The following is an 18300-nucleotide window of genomic DNA, read 5'->3' on the forward strand; positions in this document are numbered from 1 at the left end:
GTGAGCTCAAAACAGTTGGCTGAGTTTTGTTCAGTGGGTTTGTTTGGTTGGGGTTTTTTTTTTTTTTTTTTTGCAGGTTTTTTGCTCAGTGAAAGCCCAGCTATATCACGAAAACTGTGATGAGAATATAAAATTGTCCCAATTCAACAGGTTAATCAACATTATTTAGGAGTTCTCGTTGTCACCGTAATAAAACAATGATCACAAAAAATTTTAATGGTTTTATTTAAGTCAAACAACAATTGTAGGGATCCTGGGTACTGCTTTTTGAACACAAACATACAAAATTAACAAAACAAGCATTCATGTTTCTAATTTTAAACACTTGAGCTCTACATGTGGAATGCAGATATTTGAAAGAGATTTTCAACAAGGTCAACACAATGCATGAGATAATACACACTGGGTTATGAATTAGGCCAGTCTTCACCTCCATCTTCCCACTTACAATCCTAAAGTGGCAGGGCGTGCGGGGGGTGGGGGGGTGGGAGAGGGGGTGGGGGGGAGCATTTTTGCTTTTTCATTTCACAAATGATTGCTCAACACAGACTGAAATACACCAAAAGAAGAAAAGAGTCTTTTTATACGTCGGGAAGAAGCTACTACTCTTAAAATGATCACTTCAGGGTAACAGACATCCAAATTGATGTGGTTTTCTTTGAAACCTCATCAGTAAATCATTTCTTGCACAGTAGGCTCGGCATTAACCCTGCATTTAGGATAGGTAGTGGTATGGAGGGCTGGCTGCTGCATACCAACGTCAGTGTCAAGTTCTTCGTCAGGAATTAGAGACTGTCCCGGATACCAAGCAGGACAACACTGGCAAAAAAACAAAAAGTGAACTGCAGATAGGTCAAAACAAGCTAGATTTACTCTTAGAAAAATGTCTTAAATTGTTACTGGCTATGTTGTTTTCCATGCTAGTTTATAATAGAACACAATGGAATCTTTTCTTTTTTAACACCATACGTTCAAATGGTCTTTACGGACGTTGTGTTACAACGCAACACGTTAGACAGCACACACATCCTATTAGGGATCGAACAGAATAAACTTGCCATCTGGTGCCGGCTATTTCTACAGTTACCGTAAGCTCACATTTCTCTCTATTCATCAGATTAGTCAACAGGTTGAACTGTCATCACATTAAAAATATGCAAAAGTGTTTGCTTTGTTGTATGATTTTTAAAGAAAGATATTTTCTTTCGCTTTAAGAGATTTTGTTGAAACCAGAGTTTCTTGAATCCTATTCAAAGCTGTTTTGCTCCTGTGTTATTATTATGAGTCCAAGTACTCTGAACCACTCCCCCTTTTAATGCTTCCTGCATACTTAGTGTTTTTCAAGCTGTAAATTTCAATGGTTATGATAGAAACCAAGCCTCAGTGGGAAAAGCAGTGCCCTTCAGAGTCCTCAAACAAATATAAGAGTTCTACCAACTTATCACTCATCCAGTTTTGCAGAAATTCCATTCACATAATTCCTATGCAAATCCGCCAGTTTTACCATATCAAATGACCCAAAGAACACCGCAGGTATCCGGGGGAGACAGTTCACCAGTGCATCTTTAGCTTGATTTTAATGCCAATTTAAGAGACAATCCAGGCTCTGTAGTTCTTAGAGAGACAAACTGCCTAACCATTAGCTAAAGCTTTTTTAAGTTAACGAACTTTTCATTTTTCACACTTTCGGTACCAAGAGATTTAACCAGGGAAAAGCTCAAAGCTCAGGGTTCAAACTACAGCATGGAAAAATAAAGTATAGACCAAGCACCATCTACTTCCTTTGATCTCTCAAAGATGTCAATACTCCATTCCAGTGAGGGGGTGGGGGGAGTGGCTGAGCCCGGGAAGGAAACTTCAACCAAAGGGGGGAAAAAAAGATCTGTTTGGTGGCAATTTCAAAACAAGTTTCCAAACTGCAGAAGAGGCTGCAGCCCCTTTGACTTGCAGGAATTACACATAAGAAAAGGACAGAAAATACTACAAGGCATGCTTATTATTTTAATTGCCCAGGGGTTTCCAATGCAAAGCACGACAACTTAAATGCATATTCCAAATTCTTGCTCCAAAGCCGTCTTCTTTGTGCACTGAAAAGGAGGAAAGACAACCCCATCAATTGTTCTCTGCTGATAAAGGCACTGTTTTGCAGATTTCCCCCCAGATCTGGGCCAGCTTTGCTAATGACCTGCCCACCCACCTGGGACCCTTCCCAAGGTGGCCCCCCGGGAACTGCCCCACACTTTCAGGTGCCCAAATGCTCGACGGTGGGCAGCCCCGAGAAGGCTGCCTTTTAGTTCAGCTGTTGGCCTCCACGAAGACGCAACCTGAAAGAATTCGTGCCGCTCATTTTCCTAGAGGAGGCGGGGGGGCAACAGCTACACCTTTTTTTCCCCCTTTTTTTTTTTTTTTTTTTTTTTTTTGGGTCCTCCCGAAACACACATCTGAAGTTGAATCTGCAAACTTTTTCTGCAGAAAAAAAAAAAACACGAGCTCGAGATCCCAGACCTACCAGGGGTTCTTTCACCCGCCAGGATTTAGGCAGTTAAGCAAAAGCTGAATGAAAGTTTTCGGGACTGTGGCCTTTCCGCCCCCCCCCCCTTCGCGTAGGATCACCAGCTGTTAACAGCACACACAAAAGCTGCGACAGTGCCATTTCTCAAAGGTCCACGTTTAAACGAGATATGCAGAAAACGGGGCCCGAGCAACGCTTAGGGTTCGAACTCGCAATGGCACGTTTTATATGGAAATGGTACCTGCGTGTCCCCTCCCGGGCCCCGCCATTGTCCTGGAGGAGAAAGCGGCCGCTCATTGGCATTTTTAGGGGGATCGGACTTGCTGCGGCTTCCCGACCCGGCACAAGAACTCAAAATGGCACACCCCCACCCCGGAGGGCCCGGAGGAGAGGTTTTCAGTCGGGACGGGAGGGTGGGGCGGCCTCCAGCGGGCTTCAAGTCCAAGTCCCCTGGGAGCCCCAACACCCAGAAGGCTCGCCAACTTCCCACGCCCAGAATGCCCTGGAAGAACTTCTTCGCTTCCGTTTTTTCACAATTTTGCGATCGGCCGCCACAACCTACATTCTCCCGCGAGGCGCTCGGAGCCGAGGAATAACGAGGGAGTTTAAAGCACACAACAGTTCGGCGGCCCGCGGTCAGCGCTTTGCTGCGCTCCGCGGGGGTTCGCATCCGGCCGCCATGTTCATCACTCGAGAGCCGCCCCAAAACCACCCCCCTTCCCCACACCCCTCTCCTCCCCTCCCTCCCCGCTCCGCCGAGGCCGCGGCGCAGCAAAGCCGCTTTCAACTCTCCCCCCACCCCCTGGCAGTCGGAGCGGCTCGACGGCTGCGGGGTGTGCGCCTGCGCGGGAGTGCGGGCGGGGGGGGGGGGCGGCGGGCTTGAAAAGGCCGGAGCGGCGGGGAGCGGGGGAGGGGCTGGGGCCCGGGCCGAGCCTACTCTTTCCTCGCAGCGGGTCCCCGCTCCGGCCCCGGCCCGGCTCTCGCACGTGCGCGCTAAAAACCCACTTCAAAGTCTGCTCCCGGCGCGGGGGCGGCCCCCTCCGGGCCGGCCCTAGAACCCTCGCACCCCCGCACCGCCACGCGGGCCGCCAACCAAGCCCCGGGCCTCACTCCCCTCCGGCCCCAGACCCTGCGAAGAGACCGGGAGGGCCGAGCCAGAGGACGCCCGCCTAGGAGCCCCGGCAGCCGGGAGCGGCCTCCGGGCGTCCGAGTGCCTCCCTCCCTCCTCCCACCCCCACCGCCTGGAGAAAATGAATGGAACACAAAGTTTGCGGCCAGCGCTACGCTGTGGCCTTCGGAGCTCACCATTGTTTGGGCTCGTATTGACCCCAGGTCCGGATTAGGCAGCGGCTGATTCCTGCTTTACAGCCCCGCCGGCCTAATGAGGCCGGGAGGCGATGGGGCGCGAAGCGTCCGCGGAACCCGGGCGACCGCCGGCTTACGGCCGCCGAGGGCCCTGTAGGTGGAGGTCAAAGGGTCAGCGGGCCGAGACCGCGAGAGAATTGACCCTAGGAAACGAGGTCCCTTCCCCGCCCGCCCCCGCCCCCCGCCCCGAGCTTCGACCCGGACTTGCAAGAGGTTGGTGTGTGCACAGGGACCCTGGGCGCCCCGACGAGGGGCCCGAGGAGCGCGGAGCGGGAGCCCTGACTTCCGAAACGCCTGGCCTCGTCGCCGGGGCAAAGCCTCGGGGGTCAGACATTGAGAGAGGCAGCCTAGCTGCCAGGCGGAGAACCCGCCCTTCGGGGCATGGGCACGCCGGTGGCTATTCTTACAGAAACTTGAGTGGCAAGAGGCCCTTCGACTTTTCTCCTCTGTTTGGGGGGGAGGGGGAGCTTATAGGGGGAGGAGAAGGTGCCAGGGGCGCAGCGGCAAGGGGACAGCAGGCGGCAAGAAGGGGGGAGGGGCGAGGAGGTCCTGAGCACAACTTTCCAGGGAGGCTTTGTGAGCGGAGGCGGTCCCTGCTCGCTCTCCAACCTTCGCAGTAGCTGAGACGGACTGCCCCGCTTAGCCTGGACTCTGATCTTTAACCTTCCAAACTGGATGAAGGCCAGACTTCTGTCTGCTGGGAAATAGACACCTCCCCTTTCCCCACCCAACAGTGGAAATCTTAAGCTAAACCACCCAGTTTGGGAAAGATAATGGACTTTTAACAAAGGTCTTACCAGGTGCAAGAAGGAAAATAACAGGTAGATCACTAAGAGCCCAGTTGACATTCATGGTTTCCAGCTGATCCATCTTTAGGGTTGCAAGGTTTTTTTGTTGGGGGGGGTGCTTATTCTTTAAGGTATTTACTGAAAATTCAAGAATATAAATGTGCACTCCCAGAGTCAGATTATAGGAGGAAAATCTGTGAAAAGTTTTCTACTGAAATAAACTTTTTTTTTTTGCCAACAAGTGACAGGGCAGAGACTATTTGAGAAACATGATGCTACACCAGAATTAGAGGAAATCACGTAGAGGGGCAAAGCTTTTACTTTATCTTAATATTGCTTATCATCATTGTTAACTGGTATCTTCCCCTCTTAGGACACAATGCTTTACTGTAAAAATTTTATGGTAGAATAATACCAAGCTTGCTAAGGAAAAATCAAACTCTTCTTTATGTCTCCTAAAGAGATATTTAATATTTTTACTGGCAGGGAGGAGAAGCAAGTTTCTGAGAGAATCCTTCAACCAACCCACCAGTCAACCCCCATTTGAGATTAGGTTAAGTTGGGGGTGGAGAGGAAATTCATGGAGAAAACAGTAAATTGTGGAAGTTCAATGCATATTTCAGACAAAAAAACACTATTTAGACTTAAGTTGGAAGACATTTAGCGCCAATATTATGAACATACACTTTCTGCAAACCTGCTGAGCATTTAAAACGGCCTCTGGTTTGAAGTGAAGGAAAAATCCTGAAACAGGAATTTGGTCCAGCACCCTCAGTGTCAAGGTCAAGATTGGAATGTCTGGGGTAGGAGTGGTGGACTGACCAGGTTACCTGCTCATCACTTGTGAAGTCATCCCAATCTCTCTGTTCATGGCATTCAGGCCCTTGCCTTGTCTACTGGCGGAGGAGGAGGAAAGTGCAAAAAAAAAAAACCCCATTCTCCACAAATAAAAAATTGCATCCAAAGCAATTTGCAATTAGAAACTGTCAATAATTGTTGACAAAGATCAGTAGGTAACTTAAAATAGACTGTTTCAACTGTATCCAGGAAATCAAAGTTTCTTTTTTAATCATCAGAAGTTCTCTGGGCATTTCAATTTAAGGTTGATTTATTTGAACATGAAAAAAAATCAGGCACTAAATACAAAAATGTTATAACATAAATAAGATGTGCCAAGACTTTATTTCTTCAAAAAGAACAATAAACAAAATCCTATAATTCAAAATGATACTGTATAATACCAAATGGACTGCCACCAAAAAACCTAGAGCATTGCCCCTTCAAGAGAAGGAGGTACTTAAGCCTATTCATTACATTTCTAAATTCTTTACAATTCCTTATCTCCACCATTCTATTTGCTGATTTGCAAGCTGGTTATTCATGCAGAGACTGGGCTCTCAATATTAAACAGCACCCTAAATTAGTTAAAAAGTCTCTCGATACTCTACCCAGTCCAACCCACCAATATAGTAATCAGTTTTTTTCATACAACAACTGTTAAAGAACTGTTTGTCCAAATGAGTTGCTTCGCTGAAGATTAAATGGATTGTTAATATTTTGTCACAAAGCAAACAACCATTTTTCATTGTTATTGATTTTAATGGAAACAATGCTCTTAACATCTGTGCCTACAAACCATGAACTTTAAAAATACATATTTTGCAAATGTTTTTTTCTTTCCATAATATCATTTCAGAACCGCTGCAGTTATTACACCGCTATAAAAATGTTATGAATAACTGATAATTATGAATTGAACTATATACAGCAAAACAAATCAGCCTTTGCCTTCCAAAACTGTAAATGGACTATGGTTCTTTTAAGAAGCACTTTAACCATAAGTAAGCACGGCTCAACTGGCCTTACTCATCACCACTGTTTCAGACATACGCTTACTTTTGAAAATATATAGATAGCTAGATAGATTTGATAGGCAGATTAGATAAGTCATAGATACAAACATATATATGTATATGGGTGATCCCTTGATAGAATACACAGACATGCATCCTGCCACAATGTTCATTTTTATGTAAGGTAATAAAAAACTAAGGGACATAAAACTCATTAGGTTACCTTATGTTTATATATGTAGGGCAGGGATGATTAAATCCAGCTTCTCAGTCTTTGAAATACAAGATTGAGATGTCATGGCCACTAACTGAACTGATCAGTAATATTTGATTTGCATGCTGAAAATCCAGGACAAACACATTTAAACTCGCAGTTAAACAACCATCTGAGCTACAGATAAAGAAAGGAGGGTCTCCCCAGATGGAAACTGACACTGTAAGGAATCTACACTGCAATAGAAAAATAATTTAACAATTAAAAAAGGGATCTGAGTGAGTTATAAATACCAACAAACAAGATTTCATTTGCTTACGTCTCCTCTTTGTAGAGGGAGGCTGTTACAAAACAAGAGAAAGGAGTCAGTGGTTCAAAAACTGTAAATTGTGTTCTTCTTTCAAAACAATAAAATTTAATGCTAAAGCAGTTATAATCAAAAGCTGTACAGCATTTGTTAGAAAACATTTTTTCCATAAATATTGTTCAGTTCCCGGCACTTGTAGCAATAATTAAATTACAAACGATAAATATGGCATCAATGGATATGTATTTACAAAAAAAAAAGTTATTACAAAAGGCAACTGTATACTAAACGTCACAATCTGTGTAGAGTAACATCACATCCTCAGCCTGAAAAAATACTGAACAACAGTTTCGACCCCATTAGACAAAAATACATTCACAAGTGTAATGCTTTGAGGAAAAGTTCAAGACATAACAGGACTTTGGCACGGTTTAAGACTGTGAGAGTTTAAACAATCACCACTAAGGCGAAGAATTTCCATCAGTTTAACATCACCACCACCAACAAGCCTTCTATAACTTCCTCTCAAGAAACAGGACAAGTGTTAAAATGAGCTGAAGGAGTTTAGGAATGGGGTGTGCAGAGAGCAAGAGAAAAGGGAGGAAAAAGCAGTGAAAAAGATTTTTTTTGAAAATCTTTCAAATGCCAAAACATATTTTCTAATCCTGAGAAAAGGGCAGGCTACTTTTGGATCTTGCCCAAAAACCTTCCTGGACAATTGCAATTAACAAGATGTAACCCTATATATGGCCTCTTGCCTTAAAAAACTCCATTTCCATCTGATTGGTCTCAGTTTCCTTTTTAAAATGCATTTGGTCCATTCTATGGTTAACAGGGTTTGTGTTTGTGTTTGTCCTCAGACGTACCATTCGTTAAAATTGGGAGGAAGTCCAGGGTTGTGGCTGGTGCTAGTTTGAACTGCAGAAGGGGTTTTAGTGGTATCTTTACTGTTTGCAGAAGCTATAGCGGGTGGAGTGGAAGATTCATAGCCTGAACTGGCAGCAGGGGAGGAATCTGACCCTTGAGATTCATGAACCTAAAATTAACATGTATATATTATAATGAATATAATTCCAACTGGCATTGTGCAAGCAAAAACAAGAGCAGAATTCGAGCACTGTAAGAGCAAGACCGCCCAGTGACCCACTTAAACGAGAAATGCTGCTGATTTGGGTTTTTTTTTTTTTAATTTCCATATTACCGATGTCTAGAAAACCCGGAGATGGTCGCCAACACAACAGTTTCAGCCCTAAGACCGGCATTACGGAAAAGGAGTACAACACCTTGTCTTATCCATGCCCTTTCTCCGCGGATGGAGTGGGATAAGCACTTGGTCTTTGGGGCCTCTAAAATACGCCCTCCCGGCCCAGGTTTCACCAAGCCCGCTTCGGCTTGGGAAAGCAGGTACGGAGAAAGGTGGCACAGGCACCCTGGGCGCTGCGAGGTCTCAGACAAATGCGTGGGAATCCGACCACGCTCCTCGGCCCTATTGTTTGATCGGCAGCCGAAGAGCGAATGAACCACCCACCCCCGGGTTCGGCGCGGGTACTCCGGGTTCCCACCGCGGGCTGTGCGGGGAAGAGGCGGCCACTACAACCTCCAGCCCCGGCGAGCTCGGTTAGAGCTTCCCAGTAAACAACCAATTGTTCCTCTGTTCCCTCCTCCTCCCCACTGTGCCCTCCCCACTGTGCTCCCCCCCCCCCCCCCCCCCCCCCCCCCCCCCCCCCCCCCCCCCCCCCCCTCCCCCCCCCCCCCCCCCCCCCCCCCCCCCCCGGTGCCCAAAATGGGTTCAAGGTGTCACCGCTGGAGCAAATCGGATTTAACGTGGAGGATACAGGGTTGGCAGCGCGGGCGCTTCCGTTCCGCGGCCCGCTGTCGGGCCGAGTGTTTATAAACCGCCGACCGCTAATAAAGAGGTAATTACCTTCATGTGCTTGCGCAGGGAGCTCGGGTGCGTGTAGGACTTGTCGCACACTTTGCAGATATAGGGCTTGTCCGAGGTGTGCACATGCATGTGCTTCTTGCGGTCGCTGCTGTTGGCAAAGCGTCTGTCGCAGCCTTCGAATTCACATTTGAACGGTTTCTCACCTGCAAAAGGCAAAAACGCAAAGGGGCAAAAATATGATCAGGGCCCGGAGCTTCCTAGGACCCAGCAGCGGGAGACGCAGCGCCCGGCGGTCTGGCCGGAGAGGGAGCGCCGACTGGGGGCGGCTGTGGCGTCTCGGTTCCCTGGAGAAAAATGGAGAGCGCTGGTTGAGCCCGCTGGGCTGGGGAGTGGTGGTCGGGCGGGGGTGGGGCAGGGTCGGCCCCGAACCTGCGCGTCCCTTTGTTCTCGCGCAGGATGGGGAAGCTCCTGGCTCCTCCAAACTTTCCCCTAACTTGCGCTTCCATCCCACCCGGCCCAGGGCTCCCAACGCGTGGCCACGCTCCGCCGCTACCTCGGCGATGTAACCCAGCCCGGGCGGGACAATGGACCGGGGACGGGACAATCCCGTTCAGTTCCTTCTTTGTACCTTTTAATTCGCCTCTTTCAAATGCGGCGGTTTTGCTAAACCCAGTATTAAAAAAGCAGGGGTCGTTGTACTTAACGTTCGAAAAGAGAAACCTATATAAATCCAGGGGCTCCGGACAGTTTTACAAGATGTTCGGAACAAGCCACGAAACTGAGGTGTCTTTTCTACTTTAGCTTTCCTCCCGAAGGACTGAATTGAACCTGGAACTCCAAATAAAAATAGTTTGACAAAAGTATCAGTCATTTAATTAGGAGATGTGCCAATCAAGGGTAAAAAAGAGCGGAAGTAACCGAAAGTTAGTTTTCATTAGCATTTCTATGGTTGCTTTCCCCGAATGTGTGCCGAGAGCTAAGTCGCTTGTAAGCAATCCGCTCTCATCACATTCGGAGTCCCTTCCTAGTAACCCAGAAAAGAGACAAAAAGAGGCGGCGCCAGTTGGTTCCTGGGCGCGAGAAGGTTCCAATTAGTTCCTGAGACCGCGGAGCCGTCTGCCCGGGAAGTTAGAACTGGGCAAAAGCGCCGCGGGGCGGGGAGGGCGAGAGGTGGAGGGACACTGACAGCGCTTCTTTCCCGAACGGCCCCGGCGGGGCGCCGCCCCTCTCTTTGGTCGCCACCCCTCTCCCTCGCGCTGCAAGTCGGCTCCGTGGCGCGGTGCCGCTGTGAATCACGCGCCCGCCTGCCTTACCCCTTACCTGTGTGGGTCCTCTTGTGGATCTTGAGGTTCTCGGAGCGGGCGAAGATCTTCCCGCAGCCCGGGAAGGGGCAGGGGAAGGGTTTCTCGCCCGTGTGCACTCGAATGTGGTTGACCAGTTTGTACTTCGCCTTGAAGGACTTGCCCTCGCGAGGGCACTCCTCCCAGTAGCAGACGTGGTTGTTCTGCTCCGGGCCCCCCACATGCTCCATGGTGACATGTGTCACCAGCTCGTGCATGGTGCTGAAGGTCCGGTCGCAGCTCTTCTTGGGCCGGCTCAGCTGAGCCTCGTCGATCCACTTGCACGACAGCTCCTGTTTGATGGGCTGCCGCATATAACGGAAGAAGGCGCCGGGCCCGTGGTGGGCCGCCACGTTCACGCCCATGTTCATGTTCATGGGGCTGTAGTTAGGGAACTGCGCGCCGGCCGTGTAAGGGTCCGTGCGCGGGCTGGCCACCGGGCGGTACGGGTCGGCGCGGCCGAACAGCTCCCCGCGCAGCCCCAGGTGGACCTGGTTGTTGTCCACGTGCCCTGTGGGCGACGGGTGCCCGGCGCCCTGCTCATGCAGCCCGGGGAAGAGCAGGTAGCCAGGGGGCTCGGGAATGCCAGCTGGAGCGTGCAGGCTGCTCGCCGAGCCGGCGAAGAGCCCGTGCTGCCCGCCACCCGAGGCCGCCTCACCGAGCCCGGAGCCGCGCTGGCGGAACAGAAAGTCGCGCGTGGAGTTGAAGGCGGCGGAGGCGGCACCGCCGTAGCTGGGCACCTGGCCGGCGTGGTGATGATGGTGATGGTGGTGGTGATGATGGCCCAGGGCGTTGGCGTAACCCGAGCCCTGCGGCGTGAACGCAGAGCTCTGGCCCGAAGACAGATCGTGAGCCGCCGCGGGGCTCAGCTTGAAGGCGGCGGCGGCGGCGGCGGCGGCGTGGGGCGAGTCCCCGAAGGGATTCAGCCCCATGCCCGCCGGCTCGCGGTTGGGCATCTCGTGGTGGCGCGGCGCGCCGAAGCTGCCCACTCCCAGCCCGGGGAACTGCGGGCCTCCGTCCAGGAGCATCGTCATGGGTGGGGCGTTCTGGGCACAGGCGATACCGCTGAACTGAGCGAGGGTGCGGGCGAAGGAGATCTCCGAAGTGCCGTAGTCGGCGAGGGGTGGCGGCGGTTGGACACTGCCGGGAGACCCCCAAGGCGGTGCCAGGGGCTGCAACTTTCCGTCGCTGTGAGAGTCTCCTGCAGAGGGATAGGAGGGAGGAGGGGAAGTAGAGGAGCAGGAGGGGGGGAGGAGGGGAGAAGAAGGAGCGGGGAGAAGGGAGGAGAAAAGACTCTGGGACTAGATCTGGTTTAACAAACTAACAGGCGCGCACAAAGAAAAATAAGCAAAATAATAAGTGGAGGGCGGAGTTGGCCAATCCGGTCCCGGGCACCCCTCCTCTCCCCGAGAGCGCAGCACCGCGGGGCCAGGAGGCTCCCTCGGCACGGGCCTCCCGGCTGGGCTGCGCTGAGTAGCAGAGCCGGCTCGTGGCCGGCGGGCAGGCAGCGGGCTGGAGGCAGGCTCGGTCCTCGCCGCTCGCCGCGCGAGTCCCAGCCTCTTCGCCTCCAGAGTAATGTCCTTGGACTGATAAAGTCAATCACTCACTCCTCTCACATAAACCGAGCGGGAGGCCGCGCGGCGCGCGCCAATGGGGAGCCAGCTGGCCCGCGGTCACCTGACCCCCGGCCCTGCAGCCCATTGGCCGCCGCCACACTGATTGGCAGCGCGGAGCGGGGAACATGGCAGCCGCAGCCGAGCGACCGCCGCTGATTGGGCCGTGGCCGGGCGCCTGGCAGGTGAGGCGGCGGCGGCCGGGCGCCCGCGAGTGGGCTCCGCGGAGCTTGCGCTGCTGTGGGGAACTGGAGCCAGGCTCGAGTCAGCGACCGGCGGGGCGGCGCCGGGCCGCTCCCTGGCTTCCCTCCGGCCCGAAGCGGGCAGGCAACCCCTCACGCGCTTTACCCGCTTTGGCCAAACGCACTCTTTGCCCCGCGAGGATCGTTCCCACCGTCGGCGCGGCGCTGGACGTCCAGGCCCGCTTGGGCCCCCGCCGCCTCACCACCCGGAGAAAGCGCCCTCTCTGCCGCCGCAGGGCGCCCATCCTGGGGCGGGCGTAGCAGTTCCAGGTTCACGGCCCATTAGCCGCGTCCTCCCCACACGCCACCGTGGGCCCTGATGGCTCCGAGACCACGGACCCGGGCCGGCCAGCTCGCCGTGCGGGCCCCGAGCCGCTGCTGGCCGTCCGAGGCCCAAGCGGGGAGAAACGATTACAATTAGAGCCGATTTCCCTTACTTCCGTCTGAGCCAAGCGTTGACTCCTTAGTTTGTGAGTGGTGGCTCTACTCGCCGCTGCCCCTGCCCCCCCCCCATATATGACACACCAGCCACAGCTCAGCAAACATACAACATCGTAAACGCAAGCACGTCGCTGGGAACACTCACGCAGCACGGTTAACACAGAGCTAAACAGAAGCGTAAGCACGCACAAACCAGTACCACAACAAACTACACACAAAACGGTAAAAACACAGGCACATGACAAACGGAACACACAACAGAGTAAATACACGCACACAACACAGCAAACACAGACACAAGTACAAATACTAAGCACGCACAGAATACACTTAGCCTGCGCACACAACACACTAAACACACTACATAGCAAACTCACTAGACACACACTAGATCAGCGTGGTTTCCAACCCAAAGGGTAATCGGCTTCGAATTCTCAACATTTTCAAATGCAAAAGTGGGGGGGGGGGCAGGAATGGAGACTGTGGGGTGGAATTTTCTTCTCTCTGAACAGCCAAGGCTTTGCTCTCTTCTACTCCTACCCAGACAAGCACATAGTGACCTCAGGGAATTCTTACCCCTTGAGGATTTACCTTCCAGAGTTGTGTGTTGAAGCACACCCCCCCACACACACCCCACCCCGCCCCACCCCCACCCCCACCCCGCCTGGTGCTAGGTCTTTCTGGACTTAATGGCCAGGTTCAGACAGGGCTATAAATCCACTCATTTTTTGTCCGGCAGGGTATTTGCAAAGAATGCAGGAGAGTGGGAGTGGAAAGAAAAGGCCCACAGAAAGATGGCTGTGATTGTCACATCTCGAACAGGGCCGAGCCCCCAAAGTCTGCGCCTTGAGTCAGCCTCACAGCCTGGCCGCCATCTCTCTGTAGGAAACAGAACATCTGATCAAGTTCAGAGGCGCTTGGAGAGACAGCCTCAAGCAGCGCTTTCTAACTGCGGCCTTTCACTTCCTGCCCCCCAATCCGCCGGGCCTGGCCAAGACTTCACCTTCTTTCTTTGCCATTTTGCTGGGGGGAAACCCTGCCGGTAGCACACTTACCGTAGTCACCCCCTCCCATCAAACTCGCCCCAATTCTCCCTCTCCATCCACAGCTCTCTCCCCAGGTTGGAAGGTGAGTTCACTACTGACTTAAATGATTACATCTACTGAAAATAGGCTCTCCAAGAACGGTTTCAGTGTCGCTCAGCAGAAGGTTTCTTTGCAGGGGGGGAGGGGACTCAGAGAAGAACAAATATGCCTAAATCATGCAAATGAATTCCCTGGAGTCAGGTTTACAAAAAGGGAGGATTGCTTTTCTTTCTTTCCCCCTTTCTTTTCACTTTGCCCTTTCTATCCTTCCTTCCCTCTACCTCTCTTCACCTCCCACCGACCCCCACGGACCCTGGGCGCGGAGTTGCATAGAAAAAGTTTGGATTTCCTCCGATCACCAGTGCAGAGGAGAGCGGTTCTCGAGGCTCGGGGGGCGGGGCGGGGGTAGCTGTCAGGCCCTTGCACGGCCAGCGCTGGTGCGAGGGTTTGCGGGGACCCCGGCCAGGTACCCCCCCCCCCCCGCCCCCGAGAACCTGGGGCCTTGCGCGTTTGGGAGTCAGGATGGGCTGAGGGAGGAAGGCGGCCGAGGGAGCCCAGCCGGCCCCTTCTGGGGGAGGGGGCCTGAGCGCAGGGCAGGGGGATGTTGCGGCTGCTGACCTACCCGGTGCCCAGTGTCCGTTTTGATATGGCCACATTCCGATAATTAATTGCCTCCAGCACGTGCTCTGTAGTCCCTGGAACAAAAAGGCATAATTCAATTAGATCATCAACCGAGAAGTGGGGAGGGGGGGATGCTTGTTAAGGGGCCGACCTGAGGCGGTTCAGCCAGGCCAAAACCCCGGGCGGTGGAACCCTTCCTGGGACAGCCCGGCCCAGCCCGAGTGCGACTCTGAGGGGGTGTCGGTGCTCAGGGAGGCGCAGGGTCCCCAGATGTCCCCGAGAGGACGAGGCTGGGGGCTTTGTGAACAGCAGGACAGAGGCAGACCATTTCTGATTCTAGTTTGGTTGGTTTGGGTGGAGGTTTCCTTTTTGGGAGGGGGAACCCTGACCCTCGAAACAGATAGAAAGCGAAATATCTCCAGATACAGCAAGTTTACCGCCTATGAAAACAAAGCCCCCTCCCCCAAAGCAAATCACTCCTGTTAGGCAGTAAGAGTAATAATGATACAGCGGAAGTTTCCCTGATTACCTGCAGCCCTCACCCCTCAACTTGCTTTTCGGAGGAGACCCTGGGAAGAACTTCGGGGCACAGAGGGCTTTGGGGAGCTGTGTCTGAAAGCAGAGTGGTGGCGGAAAAAGAAAAGCAGAGAAAAGTTTTGCCTGCACTCAGGCTGGAGAGGGAAGGCAGGAGTTCTCGTTCCCTCGTTTTCTCAGGTGGAGAAAGGAATCACTGGGCTAGCCAAGGCAGGGCAACTGGAACCCAGGGGTCGTGGGTCTTATTTTACGCTATAACCGAGGCTCCTTCGGCAGCGTTGGCTTACTGGGGTTTACATGTGTATTAGGCAGCGTAAATTAACCAATAAATCTCTTTTATGCGTCCCCCAGTTGTATGTGGTCTGGTCTAAATATCCACATGTCTGTATGGATAGGAAATATAATGGGATCCGTTCCCTCACACTGAGTTCAAACAGTAAATAGGAAAAAGATTTATTCTCATGCCCAAATCTGAAGCAATAAATAAAATCAGTGAAACTGGTCACTGCCAAACAAGCAAAGCTTTTGAGCCTGAATTTTAGGATCCATCTTAAGAGAAGCAGGAGGGAAACAGAACGTCCAGACCAGAGGGGGGGACAAACTGGTTACTCCGCACAACCCAGACCCCACTCTGCATCACTTGTTTCCTCACGCCAGCCCCCTCAAAAAAACAAAACAAAACAAAACAAAACATGTACAGCACGTTGTGCTATCGGGCAGGATTTCTTTCGAAACCCATTTTCTGTGGCGGCCATGAAATTATCCTAAGTCGGAGACCTAGCAATTTTCTTTAAGTCCAAGGGAAACACTGCGGTCTTTTCTTCTGTTTTGTATTTAGAAAAGACTTGCAATCTAACACTCGCAACATTTTAAAGACCCTTTAAACCCAGCAAGCGGATTTCCGTTCTGCCAATGCTTCCTGATTTATTTCAATAAATGAATCTTTGAATCCAGGAAGGGAATTATTCCAAGACGCTGAATTTGGTGCCCCTGCCTCTTCCTACTGGAGCACGGAGTGTTTCTCGTTGAAACATGTCCTTGAAACTCACCATTATTCGCATTTTTTCTTCCTGGTAAATGACACTTTCTTTACATAAATCCCCACCCTCTCTTCAGAGTCCCAGGTCTTTTTAAAAGAAAAACTGCACATCGCGATAAAAAATGAAGGGCGAGAAAGCTGGGAAAGGAATGCGTTTTTAACTCCTCTTTATTTTTATGCTAAGATAAAGCTCTTAATTGGCTTCAGGGGCCGAGCTCAACTATCGATCTCCGGAGCCCGGGGACCTGCGGACACACTCGCCAACCGCTCATTTGGGCTCCGGATTTCATTGGCCACATTAGAGTTTTCACCACACTCCCATCATTCGACACATGTTTTATAAGCCCTAAATGCCCTGAAAATACAATATAGAATGAGCAAATAGATATTGTTAATCAACCCTTTTAAAAAATCTGTTTTGCCTTTGTCCTCCAGTCCAAGACACATCGCTGACCAGTGTAATGAAATGCAAACCAGACGGGAATGAGACATTTTCATTGTACTTGTCAATCAAGGCTGTGCAGAATTTATATATATATATATATATATATATATATATATATATATATTTGAACTTCAGAGACTCAGGCTAAAGTAAAGTAAATAGGATTGAACTTGGAGAAGGCAGGCAGGGAACTGAACTAGAGCTATCAGAATCCAGTTTGGGATTATGAGAGCCCCAGGAATACAGGAAATGGAGTGAAGCTGTGGGCAGTGGGCAGTACTCTCGGAGTCTGGGAGCAAGGCTCATAGTGAGCCGTGGTCGTGGCCCACCACGATGCCAGCATCTTTACTGCTCTGGGGGTGCCTAGATGTTAGCCTCCAGGCTCTAAGGCACACTGGGAGTGGCTCTGAGTGCCAGAAGGACAAGTCACATTGGAAGAGGACTTCCCCTTCAGGATCAGAACCCCTTGTAGGTGGGGAGTACCCAGCCAAGGGGAGAGGGAGACCCAGGCAGAGGCCGGTAGACAATGACGCATTTGATTTGTGTTTACAGGTCCTTCCCCAGAGACCTGAAGAGATAGGCGAAGGAAAATGGATTTGGGGTGTGAAGCTTGCCGGACGTTCTGGAGCACACGTTTACTCAGGACCCCAAGTTCCTTCCAGCTGCCAAATGCTCTGTTTGTTCTGATATGTAAATGATCTCAGCTCCAAAATAAAGTGGCTGGACTATGCTGAGGTATTTGCTTCATTTCTCTGCTTTGGGACACGATCCTGCTCCCAGAGTGACAGGAGGGGTACCTTTGGGCCACATCATGGATTCTGGCAGTGAATCTCATCCGTGGTGCTTAGGTCTGGGACTGCATTCCCCTAGTCCAGGCCCTTTCCACCATTCCCTCTTCCTCCTTCCCGCCTCCCTGGGGCCAGAGGCTACAGTACCCCAATGATCTTCTCTTTTGCCCACGCTGAGAGGGCGCATTCCTGCCACCTAAAGATATGCTGGCCCCAGCCCATTCAACTCCCAAGGAACTTCATGTAGGTCAGGAAGGGCATTTTGTAAAATGGAATTGTCCGAGTTTTTGCATTGGGTTTGGAGTCACTCGTGTAGTCCTTTCCTAGTGAGGGGGTGGGAGGAAAGGGCTTTGATATTAAAACAAAGCACAGCCCCCCCGCCCTCGCCCTTTTGTTTCCCCACCTCCAAACAAGACAGAGTAGGAGTAAATTAGACTAACTTCTAGTTTGAATGTGATTAGACTAACTTCTAGTTTGAATGTGATTGAACCCAGATCTAGCCCATAGCCTGTGTGGCATTCGTATGGCCCCCGGAGGGAAGAATATGTGTGTGTGTGTGTGTGTGTGTGTGTGCTTTAATTCTTCAAGGAGCTAGAAGTAGAAAAAGGAGAAGGAAAAGAAAGGGGTGAGGGAGATTATGCTTCTGGGAGTGAATGTGGCCCGCAAGGCCTAAAATATTTTCTATCTGACCCTTTACAGAAAAGGCTTGCTGATCCCTGGAGTAGCTGGGCTGCAGCCTCCGCCAAGGCTAGGTTTTCTTTTTCTTTCTTTCTTTTTTTTTTAAGATTTTATTTTTAAGTCACCCCACACCCAATGTGGGGCTCGAACTCACAACCCCAGAGAGCAAGACTCACACGCTCCACCAGCTGAGCCAGCCAGGCGCCCTGAAGCCATGTACTCTTTACCTGGGGGTTTCATCCACCATCACTCTCCAGTTTGCTCAAGCTTCATTTTACACATGATTTTTTTTCAGCCTCACACCTCATTGATTTCCAGGGATAACTGGCTTTGGAGAAAGGCGAAAAGTAAAGAGTCAAGGGAGGACCAGCCCTCCAGAGCTAGAGGGGACAAGAAGAGAGGAGAGAGGAAAAAGAGTTGTGAATATCTCAATCAGTGACTAGGTGACCTCTGACCCTGAGGGTGGTTTTATTGTCTTTCTTCTTTGGCTTGGGATACATACTTTATTGACCCTTTCTGCGTGACTGAGCCCTGAGGGGCAACCACAGCC

General features: G+C 51.1%; 1 protein-coding gene across 2 annotated transcripts; it reads right to left on the minus strand.

Annotated features, from left to right (window-relative positions):
• Positions 1–595: 595 nt before the first annotated feature.
• ZIC3 (Zic family member 3) lies at positions 596–11405 on the minus strand. 2 transcript variants are annotated; one of them, XM_032428387.1, is made up of 3 exons: positions 10245–11405; positions 8964–9127; positions 596–819 (listed from the first exon to the last, which is right to left on the minus strand). In XM_032428387.1, the coding sequence occupies exons 1-3, from the start codon at positions 11296–11298 to the stop codon at positions 670–672; spliced, it is 1368 nt and encodes a 455-aa protein (XP_032284278.1). In that variant the 5' UTR covers positions 11299–11405; the 3' UTR covers positions 596–669. The 2 variants fall into 2 exon arrangements, with proteins under 2 accessions (XP_032284278.1, XP_032284277.1); XM_032428386.1 differs by lacking the exon at positions 596–819 and adding an exon at positions 5844–8075.
• Positions 11406–18300: the final 6895 nt, after the last annotated feature.

The sequence above is a fragment of the Phoca vitulina genome, unplaced genomic scaffold (assembly GCF_004348235.1).
Source record: "Phoca vitulina isolate PV1807 unplaced genomic scaffold, GSC_HSeal_1.0 scaffold39, whole genome shotgun sequence".
Taxonomy (NCBI): Eukaryota; Metazoa; Chordata; class Mammalia; order Carnivora; family Phocidae; genus Phoca; species Phoca vitulina.